The 21,470-nt window shown below is 35.5% G+C and overlaps 1 protein-coding gene and 1 non-coding gene across 2 annotated transcripts in view; one reads left to right on the top strand and one right to left on the bottom strand.

Annotated features, from left to right (window-relative positions):
* Positions 1-8,219, bottom strand: part of LOC115437428 (cadherin-18-like) — a 46,025-nt gene extending 37,806 nt beyond the window's left edge. The window contains exon 1 of the mRNA XM_030160650.1: positions 8,055-8,219. Coding sequence (XP_030016510.1) covers positions 8,055-8,205 — 151 coding nt within the window. The 5' untranslated portion in view covers positions 8,206-8,219. The remainder of the gene's footprint in view (positions 1-8,054) is intronic.
* Positions 3,464-3,537, top strand: trnat-agu (transfer RNA threonine (anticodon AGU)). The gene has a single exon. It is a non-coding gene; the product is annotated as a tRNA-Thr (tRNA).
* Positions 8,220-21,470: the final 13,251 nt, after the last annotated feature.

Below are 21,470 nucleotides of genomic sequence, written 5' to 3'. Positions count from 1 at the left end.
CAAGAGGGCACTTTAGCACACGTTTTGACTCCCAAGAGGGCACTTTTTGCACATGTTTTGGCTCCCAAGAGGGCACTTAGCACACGTTTTGACTCTTTAGTACATGTTTTGGCTCCCAAGAGGGCACTTTAGCACAATATTTTGACTCTTTAGCACATTTTGGCTCCCAAGAGGGCACTTCAGCACACATTTTGGCTCCCAAGACGGTGCTTTAGCACACGTTTTGGCTCCTATGAGGGCACTTTAGCACACGTTTTGGCTCCCAAGAGGGCACTTTAGCACACGTTTAGGCTCCAAGAGCGCACTTTAGCACACGTTTTTCAACAATTGGCCACGAGGTGTGTGTGTGTGTGTGGGGGGGGGGGGGGACTGCCTCTCCTCCCCCTCCTGTGCACACCACTGATCCAGCCTGTCTACATGATTTATCACCATTTTATTTATAATGTTATCCTCTGTATTTGTACTTTATCTGTATAACTCAGATATTTTCTGGTGTTTAATTCACTGATCATGTCGATGTTCATAAAAGCTCAGATTAAAGTTGAGGGTTATTATATCAAAAACAGAGAAAACTGCAGAAAAAGTGACTTTTTTCAATGAAATCCATCATTAACTGCTCTGTATTTTGCATTTTTAAGTGAAAATCAGGTATTTTCCTGTATTCACTGCATTGATTGTGTGGATCATTCATTAAAGCTCACATTAAAGTTAAGGGTCATTATGTCCGAAACTGAGAAAACTGAAGAAAAAGATTTTTTTTTTCTGCAAAATATATTGATAAGTGTGTCCATCCATTGTATTGATCCACCTCCATGGGTTTTACTGGTGAATCAATGTTGTAGAAGATGATTGTGTTCCCACGGTAACTACAGAGCCCTCTGAACGTCCAAATGGGTCATATCTGATGACCGTGAAAAGACGACAAACTGTATTTTACACCAATTATTGACATGTATTGATAGAATTAGTGGCTCAGCAGGTATTAAACAGTTTAGATCAGTGGATGGTTTGGGTCTTTATGGGTTAATGGAGTCATGCACTGTTTACAGGTTTTTTACTGCTCATCTCACGCTTTGTATTTGACTTATTTAACTCTTGGCAGCAGAAAGGACATCCACATTTATGCATAAACAGCGTGTGTCGGCCTCATAAGAGACGTCTGTGTACACTAAATAAAATGATTCTCTGTGTGGTTCTGCATGGGTGCTTGTACGTCCTTGAATCAGTGACAAAATGAATAAAAAAAAAAACCCACATGTGTGCATATTAACCAAGCGGGCTGAGCTGTAATGCTTTGTGATATAATATTTCTTGACATGTTTACTGCGCGCATTAGCATAATGCTACATTCACGCTACCCTGACTACATGATGTGTCTGTGTCTGGGCATGTTGAAGTCATTAATCATATTGTGTAGGCACCATTTATCAGCAGGCTACAGCATCAGGGCAGTTTAACCTTCTAACCTCTGTGTCCATGCTGTGGTTTTAATTTATATATGGTTTTTCTAGGTCACTGATTCCCAACCAGGTGTACGTGTACCCCAGAGATTACCTGCACAGTTGCTGAAGGTGTTTGGGTAAAAATAAATGATGTGAAAATACAATAAATAATAAAATCTATCCATTGGTCTGTTGAATGTGTTACTACTAGTTAGTTAAAGACCAGTGGATGTTCTTTGTGCTGTGGAATTTGTCTAATAAAGTAGAATCACCAATAGTAGGTGTACGTCAAGTACACTGTAAAAAAAAAATCTGTAATTTAACAGAATTTTCCCTGTTTATTTTACAGATTTTTCCTGTATTTTTAACATACAGGAAAATATCAATGAAATGACAAAAATAGACTGTGATTTTACATGTCAAATGTAAAATAAGATGAAAAACTTTAATGGTGAATAACCATAAAATTTCCATTTTTTAAAAGAAATTTTTTTTCTTTTTTCACAGAAAAATACAGTTAAATACATTTACAAATGTATTGTAATTTCACAAATATTTCTTTTCTATTCATGAGATTAAACTGTTAATTAAAAGTTTAATACTGTAAAAAAAAAAAAATAATAAAATGAGGTAAATTTACTGACAATTAACCATAAAAGAAGTATTTGTTCTGTCAGTTGAACCAGACTTGTTTGTTAATTGACAAATATCTTGTGTAATTACAGGAGGTTTCACAACAAAAATGTTGAATAAATGTATTTTTGTGAATGTATAACATGTATAAGCACTGATAAACTGTCCAAATACAGTTTTTATCAGTGGATTGGACAACTGAGTCTCATTAAAAATTATTTATATACATATATTTATCGGGAATTAGATTGTTTTAATAAATGTAAGCGTTCTTTATTAAACATTAAAAAGCCCCCAAAAATCTTCAAAATCTCATGTAAAGTTAGGGCAAAAAACTGTATTTTAATTATGGAAAATTACTGTATTTTTATGAGATGGTTATTTTTTGTTATTTTACAGTATTTTTTTGGCGCCCCAGCTGCGGGAATATTACTGTTTTTTTTACAGTTTTTTTTTTTTTTTTTTTTTTTTTTACAGTGTAGTGATGGGAAGTTTGATTCTTCCTACCTAACTCAATTCTTTAGGTTCATTTATCTGTTGCGAATCGATTCCTTTGATTCACTAACTACACACACACAAAAAAAAACCATCGGTCACAAACCATCAACCAGTTTGGCGGTGGTAAATTGTCAAGGTCTTTCTGAATTGTTAATTTCCAACTGAATCCTTGCTCACGACACCATTTAAAAGTCATTAGATTTTGTTCAAATTTGCATATGAACTAAACATAAATGACATAAAACATAAAAGGAACTAAATATAAATGACATGTTTAAAATTATTTATTTATTTATTTATTACCCCGCCCCCTGAACGGGAGGAAAAAGGTATTGTTTTTGGTTTGTTTGTTTGTTAACACTTTAGCAGAAAAAATTACTGGTTGAATTCATACCAAATTGGGTTTATAGATTACCAGTGACCCAGAATTTTGGGAGAAGATGGTCAAAGTTCGAAGTTTATATGAATTTTTAAAAACCTTTTTCTTTCCTCCCATTTACTTATATTGGATGAAATTTCAAATGTCTATCAAAACATCAATTCTGTTTCAATTTACTTCAAACTTGCCACATACATAGAGACAATTGTTATACATCACTCTGACAGAAAGCTAAGCCATGTATTATATAGAACTGAAACAACACAAAATCTTTCTTAAAGTAATCTGAATGTTTACACTTTTTGGATCAAACGTTGACATCAGCACACACAGACATGATGACATCAGCTGGATCGATGCCAAAATAAGATAAAATATGTGCAAGGGGCGGGGTTTTGTCGTGCCTGGCACCACTTGTTTTTTTATGTTTCACAGGTTTGTTTTTTTTTTTTTTTAGAATTCACATAATTTCTACCACTACATGTCTTCCAACAAAATGCAGAAACTGTGTGGCGCTGTGGCTTAGTTGGTTTAAGTGCCTGTCTAGTAAACAGGACATCCTGGGTTCAAATCCCAGCAGTACTTCTGGCTAGTTTCCCCTTCATGGCACTAAAAAAAGCACCATAGTATAATAATAAAAGGTAGAATAATAGATCAGTGAAGTGATTTTCAAAAATCTTTCTTTTTCGACAAGATACAAAAGATAAAGGTTTATTCTGATTGCATTAGTGACATATTTATACAACGCCATTTCATTCTAATAATGAATAATATTGGCAATACTTTGACTCTATTGTTGGAAACATATGCTGTATTACAATGTAATGTCACATATTGTATATCACTTGGTTAAAATATTGTTATTTAGGTCCAAAACATGATAACTATTTTTCCGTTGATTATACGCTATATATGTACAGGGTGGGGAAGCAAAATGTACACTGAACATTTAGTTGTTTTTTCTCAGCAGACACTACGTCAGTTGTTTTGAACCCAAACATATACTGATGTCATAATCATACCTAACACTATTATCCATACCTTTTCAGAAACTTTTGCTCATATGAGTAATCAGGAAAGCAAACGTCAAAGAGTGTGTGATTTGCTGAATGCACTCGTCACACCAAAGGAGATTTCCAAAATAGTTGGAGTGTCCATAAAGACTGTTTATAATGGAAAGAAGAGAATGACTATGAGCAAAACTATTACCAGAAAGTCTGGAAGATACTATTAAAGAAGAATGGGAGAAGTTGTCACCCCAATATTTGAGGAACACTTGCACAAGTTTCAGGAAGCGTGTGAAGGCAGTTATTGAGAAAGAAGGAGGACACATAGAAGAAAAACATTTTCTATTATGGACATTTTCTTGTGGCAAATAATTCTCATGACTTTCAATAAACTAATTGGTCATACACTGTCTTTCAATCCCTGCCTCAAAATATTGTACATTTTGCTTCCCCACCCTGTACATGGTTATTTTCATGTACAAAACATCCAACATTCAGGAAAAATATGTTGAAATGAATGACAATGTCTCTTCCTTTGCCTATCTCAGTCGTTCCGCTCTTTCCATGTGTGAATTCTAACAGTTGGAGATGAAACGATAATTTTTTTTGTAAAGCCTTTTGTCAGTGGATAAAGTTTGTCCACAGTGCACCTGTGAAAATTGCATACGGCAGTGGACCGTGACTGGCCCATAACCTTTTGCGATGTCACAAATCCCCCTGATAGGTTCATGCCTTAAATTCAGAGAGACAAATACAAAAACAAGATGGAAGTGTTGAACTGTATATACGAGATAAAAGCATAGAGAAGGAACAAGAAGATAAAAAAAAAACACCTTTGATTGAAGACCAACATAAAAAAAAACACAGTTGACATTTGTCTCTTATTTTGCTCAGTGGAAAAACTTGACAAACTCATGGGTCGTGTGGTAAATCAAATATAGCAGTACAGCAACACAAAGGTGAATTATTCATCATGTTCTGTCCCATAATATATAAAACTTAACGTGAAAACATGTTATTTAGGTTGAAAACCTGATTTGTATTTTGCTGTTGATTATAACCATATGTATGAGGTTATGCATCCTCAGATTTACTTCCTATAATGTGCAATAATCCTTTAAATGTGAATTATGTGCAATAACTATAACCATGCAGTGATCTGTCCTGCAATAATAATGCACAATTTAGTCAATATTTATCAAAAAAAAATAAAAGCACTATTTTTATATAGACCTGGTTCATAGATATACATACTGTCACATACTGGTAATACTGTAAATTGTGCCGATTCATATTTGATCTATTTTTTTTTTTTTTTTAATTCTATTAAACTCTGTTCTTATATACTTTGTTAAATTGTACTTACTTTTTTTTTTTTTTTAATTTTTTTTTTTTTTTTTTAGTTTTTGTAATTTTATATTTGCTCTATTCTTATTTCTGTAACTCTGGTGTTTGTAAATATTGCTGCACTGACTGGAGTTTTATTATTGTCACACAATGACAATTAATTCTATTCTATTCTATTCTATTCTATTCTATTCTATTCTATTCTATTCTATTCTATTCTATTCTATTCTATTCTATTCTATTCTATTCACTGTAGTTATCAGAATGCCTTAAAATATGGAAATGAACATGAATTTATGGTTTGTGTTTTCCATTGACCCTCAAATATAAAAACACTGAAGAACATGTACATTCAGGGTGCATTCACACCTGGATAATCCTGCAGTTCTTTTATTTGGTTCAGATCAAATGCAGACTATTTTTTTCATTTGGGTCAGATCACAGTCTCATTGCACTTTTTGCTAGTGGATCAACATTTTTAAACAGAGGCACATATGTGACGAATTGTGCAGGCATTGGACAGAAAAGTTGAGGGCGGGGTGAATCAGAGACGGCGGGTGTTGATGAAAACAAACATGGAGGTCCGACCTGCAACTGTGTGAATGTAACTTGCTTGTTAAAAATTTGCCTAATGGACAAATGACAATTTCACCAAAACTCTTGGTGCTGGCAAAGGGTATATCGTATAAAACTGCAATGGAAAGACCTTTTTTTGAGTCATGTGAACAAAAAAAACAAATGTTGATGGATATTACAACTAGTGAAGAAGATGAGTTTTAAAACAAACATGGCGCGGAGTGTGTGGACACATGAGGAAACTTTTTGGAAATTTTTAAATTTAGCGCAGGATAGAGGGATAACAAACATTCTAGATTTAAAACAGCAGGTATTTATGTTCTGCGCCATGTTTACGGAATGACTTTTCGTGACATCTCGTGATAATAAATAAACAAATCATTGCATTTGTGATTTAATGGAAAAACCAACAACATGCACTTCTGTTTTTTTGGACATTTAGTAAATATTGGTAAAGTTTTGCGCATATGTCCAATGGAAAAGTGATTAAGAGAGCACATTACTCCAGTGTTGGTTTCCCTGCACTGGCTACCGGTAACCTACAGAATTGATTTGAAGATACTACTCCTCATGTATAAAGCTCTAAATGGAACCGGACCAAGTTACATTGCAAACTCACTGATCAATTATGTACAAACTAGAACACTGAGGTCAACAAACGCAGGGTTACTAGCGACTCCCAGAAATATTACAAAGAAAATGGGGGACGCAGCCTTTACTAACTATGCACCAAAGTTATGGAATACAATTCCAAAAGACATTAGAGAAGCCAGTTCACTGAATATATTTAAAACCAAATGAAAAACATTTTTATTCTCATCAGCCTTTGAAAGGAGATAAAAATGGGGTCACAATTCAGGAACCAGGAATGTGCGTTTTTTTTTTTTTTTTTTTTTTTTTTAATTTTTTTATTTTATTGTATTTCTGTTTTTATTTTTTATTTTATTGTATTTCAAATTTCATCTTATTTCTTGCACTTCAAAAATTCTATGCATAATCAAATATTTTAATGTGCGCTGCTTTTATTTTTATTTTATTGTATTTCTCTCACATTTCATTTTATTTCTTGATGTATAATCAAATCTTAATGTATTTTAATATTGTATTTTTTCAATCAGTGTGAAGCACTTTGGGCTACAATTTCTGTATGAAAGGTGCTATACAAATAAAGTTTATTATTATTATTATTATTATTATTTTGCTTTTTTTTACTCTTCTGTATGACACTGTTTTTAATTGAACAGCTGTTGTTAAGTGTTTAATCTATTCTTGTATTTTATTCTTTTTATTTTTGGTTTCTATTTATTCTTCTGTACAGCACTTTGGTCCACTGTGGTTGTTGTAAAGTGCTTTACAATTAAAGTAGAGCAAGAGCGAGAGCGAGAGCGAGAGAGAGAGCGAGAGAGAGAGAGAGAGAGAGAGAGTGCTTAATTGTTAATTTTCTCCCTGTAAACCGCTTTGGATAGAAGTGTCAGCCAAATGCATAAAAGTAAAATGTAAATATAAATCAAAACAACAAAAAGCCCACACCTCAGCCTGTACGATACAATAAAACCAGACTTGGTAAAGATGACCTGCCGCTGTCAGATACCCCCAGCAGTTGCTTTTCCATTGGACATCTGCACAAAACTTTACCCATATTTACTAAATGTGGAAAAAACAGACGTGCGTAATGTCGGTTTTTCCATTAAATCACAAATGTGATGATTTGTTTATTTATTATCACGAGATGACACGAGAAGTCATTCCATAAACATGGCAATGAGCGTAAATATGGTGTTAATTTACAGATATATTCATTATTATTATATACTACCCCTCTATCTCGTACTAAATTAAAAAATGATCAGATTTCCTGGTGTGTCCACACATACCGCAACATGTTTCTTCTTCTTCTTCTTCGCTTGTTGGAACGTCCGTCAGCATACGTTTTTTTAATTCACCTGACTCTAGCTGCAAAAAAAGCTCTTTCCATTGCAGTTTTGTGTGATACACCATTTGTGCTACGCCCGAAAAACCACCTCTCGCCTGCGCAAAAACTTTTAATGAGAAAAATGAGACTTTTGGCGAAATTGTCGTTTTTCCATTCGGTCAATTTTTATGCTCAAGTTATATTTGCACAATTTGAGGGTCAATGGAAAAGCGACTACTGTGGATGACAGAATCACTTACTCTGTGGGAACTTGGGAGGGTTGTCATTGACGTCTGTTAGGGTGATGTTGATGGTAGTGGATCCGGAGAGTCCTCCCACCGACCCCGCCATGTCTTTGGCCTGGATCACCACGGCGTAGCGGTCCCTGGTCTCACGGTCCATGTTGGACATGGCTGTACGGATCACACCTGAGGCAGAGGTAAGTGCAGATGGTAAATGCTGGGGAAAAACTCATGTTCTGAAGTTTGCTTTTGTACCACTGTCATGTATTTACACTGAGGACTGAATGACGATTGAAGGTGCAGTACTTGATAAATATTACCAACATTCCTTTATTACATTTCAGGACATTGCAATTCAATGATCTGAAAGGACATGAGACTTCTGAATCTATTCCTGACTAAAAAAAATCTACTCTGTGATGTTTTCATTTTTTGTACAGGACTGGGGTTACACATGTGATTGACAGCTGTAATCACCAATCGCTGATGAGATTCAGCCTGATATGACTAGGGCGACTCTACATCTCGACACGGAACCTTGGAAAAGTGATTTTTCCATACATGCTGAAAATGACGAGAGAGAGAGAGAGAGAGAGAGAGAGAGAGAGAGAGAGAGAAGTTTTATTACTGACTCATGATCCACATTAAAAAGCAAACAGATAAATACAAACACAATAAAAAAACATAAAAAAAAAAAACCCTTCTATACTTTCAAGAGGCAGTATAGACAGAGAAGATATGATAATAAATGGTGCTAAATCATTTAGGTAAGATTAAATAGAGAGAAAAATTCATTTGGGAACTGACCCAAAAGTCACACTGGTTCTTTATGGGTTAAATATTTAAAAAATACCTGATTTTTATTTAGAAATGGAAAATTCAGAGGGCAATATCATAATAAATGGTGATGAATCTTTGGAAATGTAAGATGCACAAGTAAGTAAATTAAAGTAAAGTAAATTTTATTTATAGAGCACTTTTCACAGACAGAGTCACAAAGTGCTTTATCAATTCAAATCAGAATCAAATTAAGTTTACAGAGACCCAACAGAATCGTTCAGGAGCAAACACTTGTGATTGGTGACAGTGGAAGGAAAAACTTCCCTTTAACAGCAGAAACCTGGAGCAGACCCAGACTCCTGAAGGATGGACGACTGCCTTGACCAGTTGGGGTTAAAGAGAGAGAGAGAGAGTAAAGGAGGAGAAAAGAGAGAGCGATAGAGATATAGAGAGACTGGGGGGGGGGATGACACATGGAGTACGTTATGATGAATACATAGAGTGTAATCACTCTGTGGTGGTCCTGGGTCAGGTGGGAGACTAAAAAGCCTTTTTGAACAGGAGGGTTTTGAGGTGTTTCTTAAAGTTCTCTACAGAGTCCATGGACCGTAGGTGTAGAGGCAGGTCATTCCATAGACGTGGTCCACAGCTTTAAAAGACCTGTCACCGCGTGTACTAAAACAGGTCCGTGGAACCATCAGCAGGTGTGTGGAACCATCAGCAGGTGTGTGGAACCATCAGCAGGTGTGTGGAACCATCAGCAGGTGCTGTCCTGAAGACCTCAAGCTACGAGTCGAGCTGTAGGGCTGGATCAGGGAAGCAATGTATGCAGGGGCCTGGACATGTAGGGCCCGGAAAGTTAGCAGAAGAATTTTGAAATGAAGACGATATAGAACAGGGAGCCAGTGGAGAGATTTAAGGATGGGAGTGATGTGGGTTCTCCTGTTTGTGTGGGTCAGGAGCCTGGCAGCAGAGTTCTGGACAAACTGTAGACGGGCCAGCTCCTTCTTGTTTAAGCATGTAAACAGGCTGTTGCAGTAGTCTAAGCGAGAAGATACGAAAGCGTGAACGATCATCTCGAGCTCATTTGTGGACACCATAGATCTGAGTTTGGAGATGTTGCGTAGGTGGAAGAAACAGTTTTTGACTAGGTGTTTGGAGTAGAATTCTAGTGGCACAAAAATAGTTACAGATCTTTAAGTGTCAGTGTGTTGATACCAGTGTTTTTATACTTACATTGACAGAAAAAGTTTCATCAATACTGTCTCATTATGTTTATATCAGTGACCTTTAAGAAAAAAAAAATCTATATATTTATCTCCCATTCTCAAAAATGTCAAATACAGTTCATTTAAAAAATGTTGGTTAACTGGTAAATCAGTTTAAAAGATACTGTATAATCAAGTGCAATCACAATAAATAGCCTATCTATAATATCAATTGGATTACTCAGAGTACAGCCATTTTAAAGCATTTTTAAATGGAATTACGCATTTTAAACATTTCCCTGTGGTCTACATAAACTGTAAATGCTCTGCTTGGGTCTGACTTCTTCATTCATTCAACTCCACAGGTCCATCTTCAACCCTATTCATGACTAATGACACCAGAAAGGTGGTTTAGAGCGCTGGCCCTTTAAATGCAAATGAGCCACTTCATGCCCCGCCCCCTCCAGGTTGTTGACTGTGCTGCTCTGTCCCATTCAACAAACAACTGAACATTTTAGGTAATCGGCTCTAAGTTTGGACATATTTTCAGTATGGACTACAACCGCTGCTGCTGACAAACAATTATGTCGCACTTGGAAAAATGTTCATCGGAAGTCTTGAGCTTGTAGTGCAAATGTCGTGATGTAACTAGTTATAGATGTAACAAATTAAGAAGGAATTAAAACAGGTTATAGAAATCAACTCGGTTTTTGTCAAAATGAATATAAAGATAGCGCTGCAGCACCTGGAGGGTTCAAATTTAAACTGTATGAACTATTAGGGTCCAAATACACAAATAAATGAACCACAGACGAATAAAAGTGGGTTTAGTAAAATATGAGCCCTTTAAGTTACTGAGACCCTGTGCTGCTTTTGTGGCAGTCCCCAAATGAATTTTTCTTGATATTGAACCTTTTCTTAAGTGATTTATCACCATTTACTCTAATATTATGTTTTGGATTTTGGATTTTTAAGTGAAAATCAGGTATTTTCCTATATTTAATGTATTGATTATGTAGGTGTTCATTAAAGTTCAGATTAAAGTTCAGGGTTATTATATCCAAAACAGAGAAAATTGAAGCAAAAGATGATTTTCTTGCAAAATACATTGTTAACTGAACATAAAATAAGTGTGTCCATCCACTGTCATTGATCCAACTCCATGGGTTTTACTAGTGAATCAATGTTGTAGAAGATGACGGTGTTTCCACGGTAACTACAGAGCCTCTGAACGTCCAAATGGGTCATATCTGATGCCCAAGAAAAGATGACAAACTGCATTTTACACCAATTATTTACATGCATTGACAGGATTAATGGATCAGCAGATACTAAACAGTTTAGATCAGTAGATGCCTTTGGTCACCGGTGTATATTTGGGTCTTTATGTGTTAATTTTTTTTATTTATTTATTTTTTTACATATACATATTATCATATTATCAAAACACTTAACAAACAAACAGGTATTGAACATTTTATATAAGTGACTGATTTTGGTCACTTGTGGATGTTTGAGTCTTTACGGGTTAAAAACAGATAATAAATGTAATGTGTGGAATTCAGGAGAACTTCTACCATCATTTAAAAACACTGGTAAAGGCTACTTGTAAAGTAGATTACATTACTTGCTAATTTACATACTGATGATGCAGTTACTATTTATTTGTATTTAACACAGTTTTCTGCAAAAATGTTGAGTTTAATTAGTCTGTGATTAGTTATTGGTAGATCCACCCACAGCTCGTCCATGTGTCTGTTTGTCTGAAGATTGCTCAGTTAAATAAGATGCTCTTCTCTAATGGCTGAACAGTTGTTGCCAAGAACCAGAGACATTCATTGAAATACATTTTTACTCTCTTTAAGTGACAGCAGATGAAAAATATACATAAAAGTTGCAAGATTTGTCAGAAGGTGCTTTTCTGAATAAAAAAGTGCTGTTAAAAGGTTTCAAGTCACCAGATGTAGTCAGAAAATTGCTGAGCACTTGTCTTTTAGGTCATTAGCACAGTTCCAGTTCCATGGAGTGATTTGGAGATACTTGATAGACATGGATCTTGATTAAACGGCTGCTAAAAAAAAAAAAAAAGACATTCCAGTGAGATGAGTGGGGTAATTGATCAGATGACTCAGTATGACAAATTGAATCCCAGTTCATTCAAATTAGAATTAGTGACAAAATCATTGATCCAGAGACAATGAAAAGTTATCCTGGAGGAAATAATCTTGCAGTGACTGCCAGTGTCTTCCAGGAAAAACCTCTAAGGAAAAATGAAATGAACCTGAGCTTCTCACTCAGCATCCCGGCTTAAGACTGAAGGGTGACAGCAAGTATTCCACTGCATGACTGAAAGTGACTGGCTGGAATTTTGAATCTGATTAACCGCAGGGTTGCTAGGGATTAATTTTGATTAATCATGATTAACCCATAAAGACCCAAACTTCCACCATCAACCAAAAGCATCTACTGATCTAAGTGGAAACTCCTGTTTACATCTTCTGTCCTTCATAAAACACAAACACACACTGGCGTCACACACTAAAATAATCACACGGTATAGATTTCAGGTCTGCACTGTATTTCTGTTCATTCAACCTTTCTGATTGATTTGATACTTTAGTATTATCACGTTCTATTTTTGCAGATATTATTCCTTGGTCTTTGAGGTGTCAGCTTCTGATATATGCTTTCTCATTAGGAGGACATCGGCTCAGTTTAGTGACAACTGGAGCTGATTTTGATGCATGCGTCTACATCTGCAATATCTGAACATAAATAACACCGGCCTTTATATGTAATTTCATCCCACGTTTCATATCTATGCAAATAAAACAATAACATAATGTCAGAAATTGTTTTTGGTATTTCAGCTCAGTTATGAGAAGATGACAAATAAAATTAACCATTAGCACAAGGAAAAAAAACAGCAGGGTTGATCGTGGTGATACGGATCAGCTTAAATGTGACATATCATACAATACATTATTTAAATATTGTGTTTTTTCTTAACTAATTGCAGGAGTATACTGCATGTTTAGGTTCAGCCTTGTGTTCCAGTATATAAATATACCTACAGCACAATTAGGAACATTCTTTTGACAAATGTCAGTCAGTGCTATTTTACAGAGTTGACATATTGTTTTAATAAAGGAAGCACTGAGTTGTACTGATGCAAGCTGTGTAGTCTTTCCTTAACCCTAACCAAGTGTTACCATGCCATATGTCAGATCTGGAATGTATTTTGGTCAGAATAAGTATTAGTTTTGCAAATTGGCAGAGAAAGCACTGAATAAATTGAACACTGAAATTATTGTATGCAGTGCATACTTACAGATGTTTAATCCTATTATTTTACTTTAACTGTACATATTATATATTTCATATATCAATTATTCTTTTTTATCACCTTTTATCTTGTGTCTCCATTGTTGGTTTTCTGTTGGGATGGGTCAGTGTGTTTTTACTGCTGTCGTAACCAAATGATTTCCTACAAGGATCATTATCTATCTATCTATCTATCTATCTACACATTCATACATAAACAAGTGGTTCCAGGCACAACAAACCCCGCCCCTCACACATATTGTAGTTTATTTTGGCATTGATCCAGCTGATGTCATCACGTCTATGCATGTGCTGATGTCAGCATATCCTCTATACATGTGCCAAATTTGAAGCAAATTTAAACAAAATTTATGTTTTTATAGACATTTGAAATTTTGCCCATTATAAGTAAATGGGAGAAGAAAAAAACGATTTTAAAATTTCATAAAAAAATGTAACTTTGACGTACTTTTCCCAAAATGTAACCACATCTATTCTGGGTCACTGGCAATCTATAAACCCAATTTGGTATGAATTGAACCAATAGTTTTGCTGCTACAGACATATGAATGTTTGCCCATTGTAAGTAAATGGGGGAAAAAAAGATTTTGAAAAAATCATAAAAAATTGAAACTTAGACCATCTTTTCCCAAAAATTTAAAACATCAGCAATCCAGCACTTTTGTCATTTGTTTTCCAATTAATCTTATTCAAATATGTAACATTTAGCACATTATTCTCTGAGGCAGATCATTTCTAAAGAAAGATTGTAGACCAGTGTAATTTGCCACCAGGTATTAAGCAAAAAAAAAAAAACACAAATAAAGATGGCTGTGATGTATTGCAGTGCTGTAGTGCAGAGTGCAAAACTGATGTTTTTAATAGACATTTGAAATTCAACCCATTATAAGTAAATGGGAGAAAAAAAGATTTCAGATTTTCAATAAAATTTGAACTTTGACCTACTTTTCCCAAAATGTCACTACATCTATTCTGGGTCACTGGGAATCTATAAACCCAATTAAGTATGAATTCAACCAATAGTTTTTCTGCAAGAGTGTTAACAAACAAACAAACAAACAAACAAACCGAACCAAAAACAATACCCCTTGCCTCCCCTTCGGGGGGGGTGGGGCAATAAATAAATAAATAAATAAATAAATAAATGAAATAACTTTGCCCTCTGAGACTCAGAAAACAGTGGAGTCGCTCCTCAAACAGAACCGGTTTAATTAACACACTGTTCAACACATCTGTTATGTGTCACTTTTATCTGTCGGTAATGGGGCCAGTACCACCCCACCGTACCGTACAGCCTCTTTGAATATCCACTCTGGATTAATGTACCATGTAATAGAGTATTTTACATTCAGTTGAGGTCAGAAGTTTATATGCACCTTAAGTAAATGTATTCAAACTCAGCTTCAGGTGCATGTGTTTGGGCTTTCGCTGATTGAAGCCAATGTCTGTAGGAAACACCCTGTTAATTTAAAGACCCTCCAAAACCTAAACAACCAACCACTAAAAGAGTCTAGTAATCTGAAATGGTTAATAAATTCTAAACTACCAATCCTATCCACACAGTGAAATCATTCCAGTAAACTGCAGTTTATCAGCTTTTAAACAGCACCACATGTGTCTGATTTGCTGAATTGATTCATCACAAAAAACCAATGTAGTTTGACAGTTGGCAGTAGTTGTAGACGCTTGGTTTTATAAGCAGTTTGCTCAAAAAGTCACTTTTTCTTTCAGTTTTCCCTCTTTTCTTCTGATTTAATTTGAGCTTTTATGAACATTTCCATAAATTACTGAATTACATATCAGCAAAAAAAAAAACAGATTTTGCAGAAGGCAAAATAAAATATTATCATAAATGGTGATAAATCCCCTAAGAAAGGTTCAGTGTGGGGAAAAAAATCATTCTAGGTCTTTGTTTTGTTCCATTTCCATTCAAAATGTTGATGACTGCGCCACAATAGCCCCAAAAAATTTAATAAATTCAATCTCAGCATGCAGTGTTCACCAACATATAAAGACAGAAAATACTGAGACACAAATGTGATTTATTTAAGTGTTAAATCCCTTTCCCAATCTTGAAAAAAATAAGTTGGAGTATATATTTTGGGGGTTGTGCGGCGCCCCTGGCTCTCATTGTGCTGGTACTGATGTCGGGGGGGGGGGGCATGAGTTGCTGGTTGAGGCCTGCTCTCATTGACATTTCATTTCCTGGGGCCAACACTGATGTGATGCAGTTCTGCACCGATTGTCCAGCTGTTACGACAGAGACGCTTCTGTTGAAGGGGAGACAGCTTACACAACATCCCATCTGTTTTACAGCACGTGATGACTTCAGCACACACTGTTGATAAGCAGCGTTGAGAGTAATGTGTTGTACAAAAGTAATGCATTACAGCACTGGTTCTCAAACTTTTTACAGTGGAGTACCCCCTGAAATATACTTTTTTAGCCAAGTACCTCCAACTGTTACTTCAGCATTTTTGATCCATTTCCTGTGCTAAAGGTGTCTGTTTAGAGTCTCAAAACTTTGTAAAAACAAATAACATATATTTAACTGTAATATAGCCTCCTGAGACCCAGCAATGCATTTTTGTCCTCTGTAGGGGACAGAAGTTTCACGGTGTTACTTAAAAAATGCTGTCCACTGCAAAGGACATTCCATGAAAAAATGAATGAAAATTAGTTTAAAAATGTATCTGAAAAAACTGTTACACAATGCAGTTTCCAATCAAGACAACTGTTTAATGTAAAAAAGCTAAAACGTTCACTTTCCTGGGTCTCAGGAGGATATATATATTTTTAAAACAGTAAATTTTGTGTACAAAATATAGACTGAAAAGTGCCCTCTTTCACTGATAAGAAAAATAAATAAACTGGTCATTAATTCATAAATGAACCTTTCATCAACAAAAAATAATTACGTAGCTAATAAATTCATTTTGTATAATATGAAATAGAAATGTTCTTAAAATGTTACCAAAGCTTAAACAAGAAGATCGACAATAAAACTATTATATGAATGTATTTATTGTGTTTTATATTTCAACATTAATTCTCAATATTTATTTTGTGTGTTTTGACATGATGCCTTATTTAATGTATTTTTCAAAAAAAATTTAAGTGCCCCTTGGACTTCTTCCAAGTACCCCTTGAGGTACGTGTACCCCACTTTGGGAACACCTGCATTACAGTAATAGATTAGTTTTTGCTGTAATGCAGTAGTTTAAAGCATTACTAATCAAGCTTCAGTAATATTTTACTCGCTACATGTCCAATAGTGCTTGCGTTACAACACACTTTTCATCCCTAATTTAATTGCTCAAATGGAAAAAAACAAACAACCCCCCCCCCCCCCCTTAAAAAAAAAACCAAAACAGCAAGACCATGAGACCTTAAGGAATCAAAAATGCATCTGTAAAGTTCTGTTTCCTGTTGGTGTTCAGCCAATGGGTGCAGACGACAGAAGACAGTCCATTGTCCACATGGACGTATGCTCAGTACTGACACTAACCCTGCTTTACAAGCATTAGCATGATCCCTGTGATCCGCAAAGAAAAGGTAAGCTAACGTTTCTATGACTAGTTAGAATTCTTTATTGATTTTGGATTTACCTGTCAGCGCCTTCAGTGCCACGCCCCCATTTGAACATGTAAAATGTTGTAAAAAATGCAAGCGTTTCTGCTGGGATTTGAACATCGTAGACTGTAGCGTTACTTACTGAGCTATCTGTCCACATGTACTTACCTCTTCTATTGGCAGGGGGGTAACAGTAACTATCAAGTAATCTGCAATTTATTACATCTTGGAAGATTAGATTAGATTAAATTAGATTAGATTTGATTACATTAGGTTGGATTAGTTTACATGAGGCTGGATAAGATTAGTGATACTTTATTGATCCCGAGGGAAATTCAAGCATCCAACAGCAGCAGTAAACACAAATACAAATGTAAATATATAAAATCGAAAATACAGTCTACTCTCGTTAAACCACCCGCCGTTATACTGCCATTTTCGCTCACCGCCGACCAGAACCATTGCACAAAAATCCCCAAAGCATTATTCCATTAGCTACCGCCATTTCCGCCTATCGCCATCCGCCAGCCCAGTTCCATGCACAAACAACACTTATACCATTGATTTCCCGACCGTTATACCGCCAGCGTGATTGCCGTCGAGTACACATAAATTTTAACAATGCACTGAAACAAACGCGTCAGACGCTGATCGCGACAAGCTACGAGTAGGTCTACGGAACGGCCACCGTTCATTTATGGCAGAACACTCAGTAGGTCAAGATGTCGGGAAGAGGACGTGGGATTAAGCCAAAGCCTCAAGATGATGGGGTGTCATTTCCCGACACGGTATAATAATGCTTAAAATGTTTCCCCACTTTAAATGATCCCTTACAACATAACAGAATCCAGATTTATTTAGAAACGCAATTAGAACGGGTTAACGGAGGCAGCATAGACATCATATAGTAAAGACATGCACATTATGGACGCAACCCGTTGTAACGCCATTTTCACTATACCGCCAATTTGGCCGTGAACGGAAGTTGGCGGTATAACAAGAGTAGACTGTACACTCTTACATCTATGACTATATATACAAAAAAACTAAAAAACATCTTAGGCTACCAATGAATATATTAGTTCAGATAATGCTAAGAGAAAGGACAATCTGTGACACAGTCTACATGTGCATAAATAAGTTACAACTTTGCAAAAAAGTAGTGCAGAGGTAACTTGGACAATGCCGGTGATAAGATAGTAGCATCTTTTTGGAGTCAGCGATCACTGAAAATTAAGCTGAAAAATGTCATTATGAGTGTTTTTTGAGCGCTGAAGGTTAACATTGTCAAAGCAGAGAGCGGCTAATCATTAACCCTATGGCGCCAAAAGTATCATATTTGATACATGAGTTTTGAAGCCCTCTACATGATCAGTGTGATATTTTTTTGTTAAAAAACCTGATGTATACAATTAGATACATGCAATACACAGATAATCCACCAGGGGGAGGAATTCATTCACCAGAGGCCTTTCCAGTGACACTACAAGACTGTCATTAATGAGGAAGAACTTTGACCATTTTGAAAAGGAATTACCAATTTGTTTGACATGTTTGTGGTATACTATGTTTTTGTTAGTTCAAAAATAATAATATTTGAGCATTGAGACCTGATGTATCAAATATGATACAAAATTGAAACTCATACATGGAAATTGATATTTGAAAAAAAAATTTGGGGGTTGTTCAGGAGGACCAATAAAGGCTCCAGTTTCAAAGAACTGGAATTTTCTGTCATTGATTTAATGGTTCAGGCTTTACGGGGTTAAATGATGTACTTATACTACGTGAACTTGAAACATGAATCTGCTGTTGCACTATGACTTCATGAAACAAGGCGCATTCGCTGCAGCTGGAACTTTTCTGCTCCCTTTCTCCTTGTCGTTCGGTAAAAGCGTGTGAACAGAATGCGTGGCAGCCTTGTCCCACATACAACCACCTGTTTGGACAGCCTCAGGTGTTGCCCTGTGGTCCCCGGCCTGATCCAGTGTGTCTGGTGTGCAGCTGGTGAGATGGGCCTTCTGAGCTTTGAAACAGAGCCACCATTTGTCTGCACTGCCCACAGTCTTGTGACTTATGGTACTTCTCTGTGTGATTTATGTTTGTTGGCTTTGGTGTGTTACTCATCATGTACAAACCAAAGGGCTGTTGGACTCCGACTACAACTTAATACAAAGGGTGACAGGATTCTGAGGTAAGTCTGGAGTCTAGTTCAGACCAAAGGGACGAGGACCTCAGACCCAAAGCCAATGTGGTTGTATTTTAATGTAAGTTTTAACACCAACATTACTTGTTTAGGTTCAGAAAACAGGTTTGGATTAGAAAAGTACAATAGGCTGTTGTAAATAGAATGATTAGCTACGAACGCACACAGGTGCAAACTGCGTTCTTTTCACCGTGGGCTTTAACAGAAGTGTTTACTACAGACACACAGGTGCAAATTGCATCTGCTTAAAAAATGGGCAGATGTAATTTTCCTACAGCAGCTAAGTTGTTTAGAGGAGTTGGTGTTTCCTTTAATAAGCCCAGAAAACAGTATCCACCGAGACAGGATTTAGCTGTTGTTGCTGCTGGGATTCTTACAGGTGAGCAACAGTTCATGAATTCTGAGACAGAAAATAATAATAATAATAATAATAATAATAATAATAATAATAATAATAATAATAATAATAAAAGTACTGTGCAATAAGATACACACCCTAAAACTAGACTTGATAGATGGAGCTAAATGTGACACCATACGTCCCCTTGAGTTGAGGTGAAATGGGCAATTTATGTTGCTGTTGCTTTTCTGTGCAACATTTTTAACCCTTTAACTCACAGAAATACTCTGGAGTTCAACATTTCAATCTTAGTGCGTTATTGGAGGACCTACAAGAATTTATTACTACTGTGAAATTTTTCGATTTTGTTTTTATTATGTAGAAAATCAAGGTCAGTGAAGTTACCATATTTAGTTCCTTACCAATAAGTGTCAAAAAAAAAAAAAAAAAAAAATCCAAGAAGTATAAGAAAAAAATACAAGAAAAACACATCTAAGGTGGAAGGAACATAACTTTTTGAACATTACAACATTACTTTACTTTTGTAAAATTTTTTATATATTTTTTTTTTTTTATTGTTACATAGAAAATCAAGGTCAATGAAATTACCATATTTGGTTCCTTACCCTTAAGTGGCAAAAATATATGAAAAGATCACAAGTAAATATAAAAATACAAGAAAAACAAAGGTTTTAAAACATTACAACATTAGTCCACATTATCCCTTTGAACATTGACTAAACACAATACTTGTTTACAAGACTATGATCAGTAGTGATAGTTGAGACAAGGACATGATTTACCCGAATTAAATTAAATATGTATTCTCTTCTGTTGTATATTTAGCAATGATTACATGGGAAATTTGTTTGTTTGTTTTTATGTGGAAACATTGTGTTAATTGTAAATAGGATTAGGCAAAATAAGTCTGAACTTCAGCCTAAACCCTTTCAGTCATATTGTAAATGGAACAGTGGATATGTTGGTTTTGTTTGTTGTTTAAAGTAATTAACGACCCAATAAACTACTACTACTATTATATAACATCATTCCTTACATTAGTACCATTACTTCATGGTACCTAACAAAGCAGGTCCACTCACTGTTCATGCACAGGTGGACCTTACAGACCCTGGAGACCACATTGGACCTCAGACTGGTGACTCACTGTCCTCACTGGAACTGTCACTGTCTTGTAACGTATGTGGAAATTAGTGACGTGCAGATCGATACTGAAATATCGATAACTCTGATACTTGTTTTTATGTTAATTTAATGATGTAGTTTGCTGGAAATATCACTTTTTCTGACGTTTTTCTCAGTTTTAATATAATCACCATTGAATCTGACATTTATGAACGTCTACATAATCTGTAAATTAACCCATAAAGACCCAAACATCCACTGTGGACCAAAAGCTTTTACTGATATAAACTGTTTAGTAACTGTTCATCCATTCATCTCATCAGTACATATATTGGACCTGAGATTGTTGACTCTCTGTCCTCACTGTTACTGTTGCTGTCACTGTTTTGTAATGTATGTAGAAATGACCAAAAATAGTCACTTGCCTGATAAAGGCTTAATTAAATTGTGACTGAAAACTACAAATTATGGATCCATCCACCTTTTCATTGCATCTGAACTGTTGCATTTAAAATCACAATGTTTTTTTTTTTACATTCATATGCCAACAGCTCATTTTGGCTTTTCATCTTTTCGGTCATCAATAATAGCCCACCTCCACTATTTTCATCTATAATTAAAATGCTGCAAACTCTAACAAAGAAGCATGAAAAGCCAGTGGTCGTAATTACGCTATAATGACAGTTCTGTCTAATGGAAATCCACAAAATCTTTTACCTGGTTGTTCTTCTTCATTCTTTTGCACTATTATTATTTCGGATAGAACCTGCAGAATCTTCCTCTGACAAAGTAGGTTTATATATGCTGTATTTCCTCCTTATTCATTCCCTAGCTTT

This window comes from Sphaeramia orbicularis, chromosome 17, assembly GCF_902148855.1.
Source record: "Sphaeramia orbicularis chromosome 17, fSphaOr1.1, whole genome shotgun sequence".
NCBI classification, from domain to species: Eukaryota; Metazoa; Chordata; class Actinopteri; order Kurtiformes; family Apogonidae; genus Sphaeramia; species Sphaeramia orbicularis.
The sequence above is the reverse complement of the archived record's forward strand: the minus strand, read 5'-3'. Positions and strand labels throughout refer to the sequence as shown.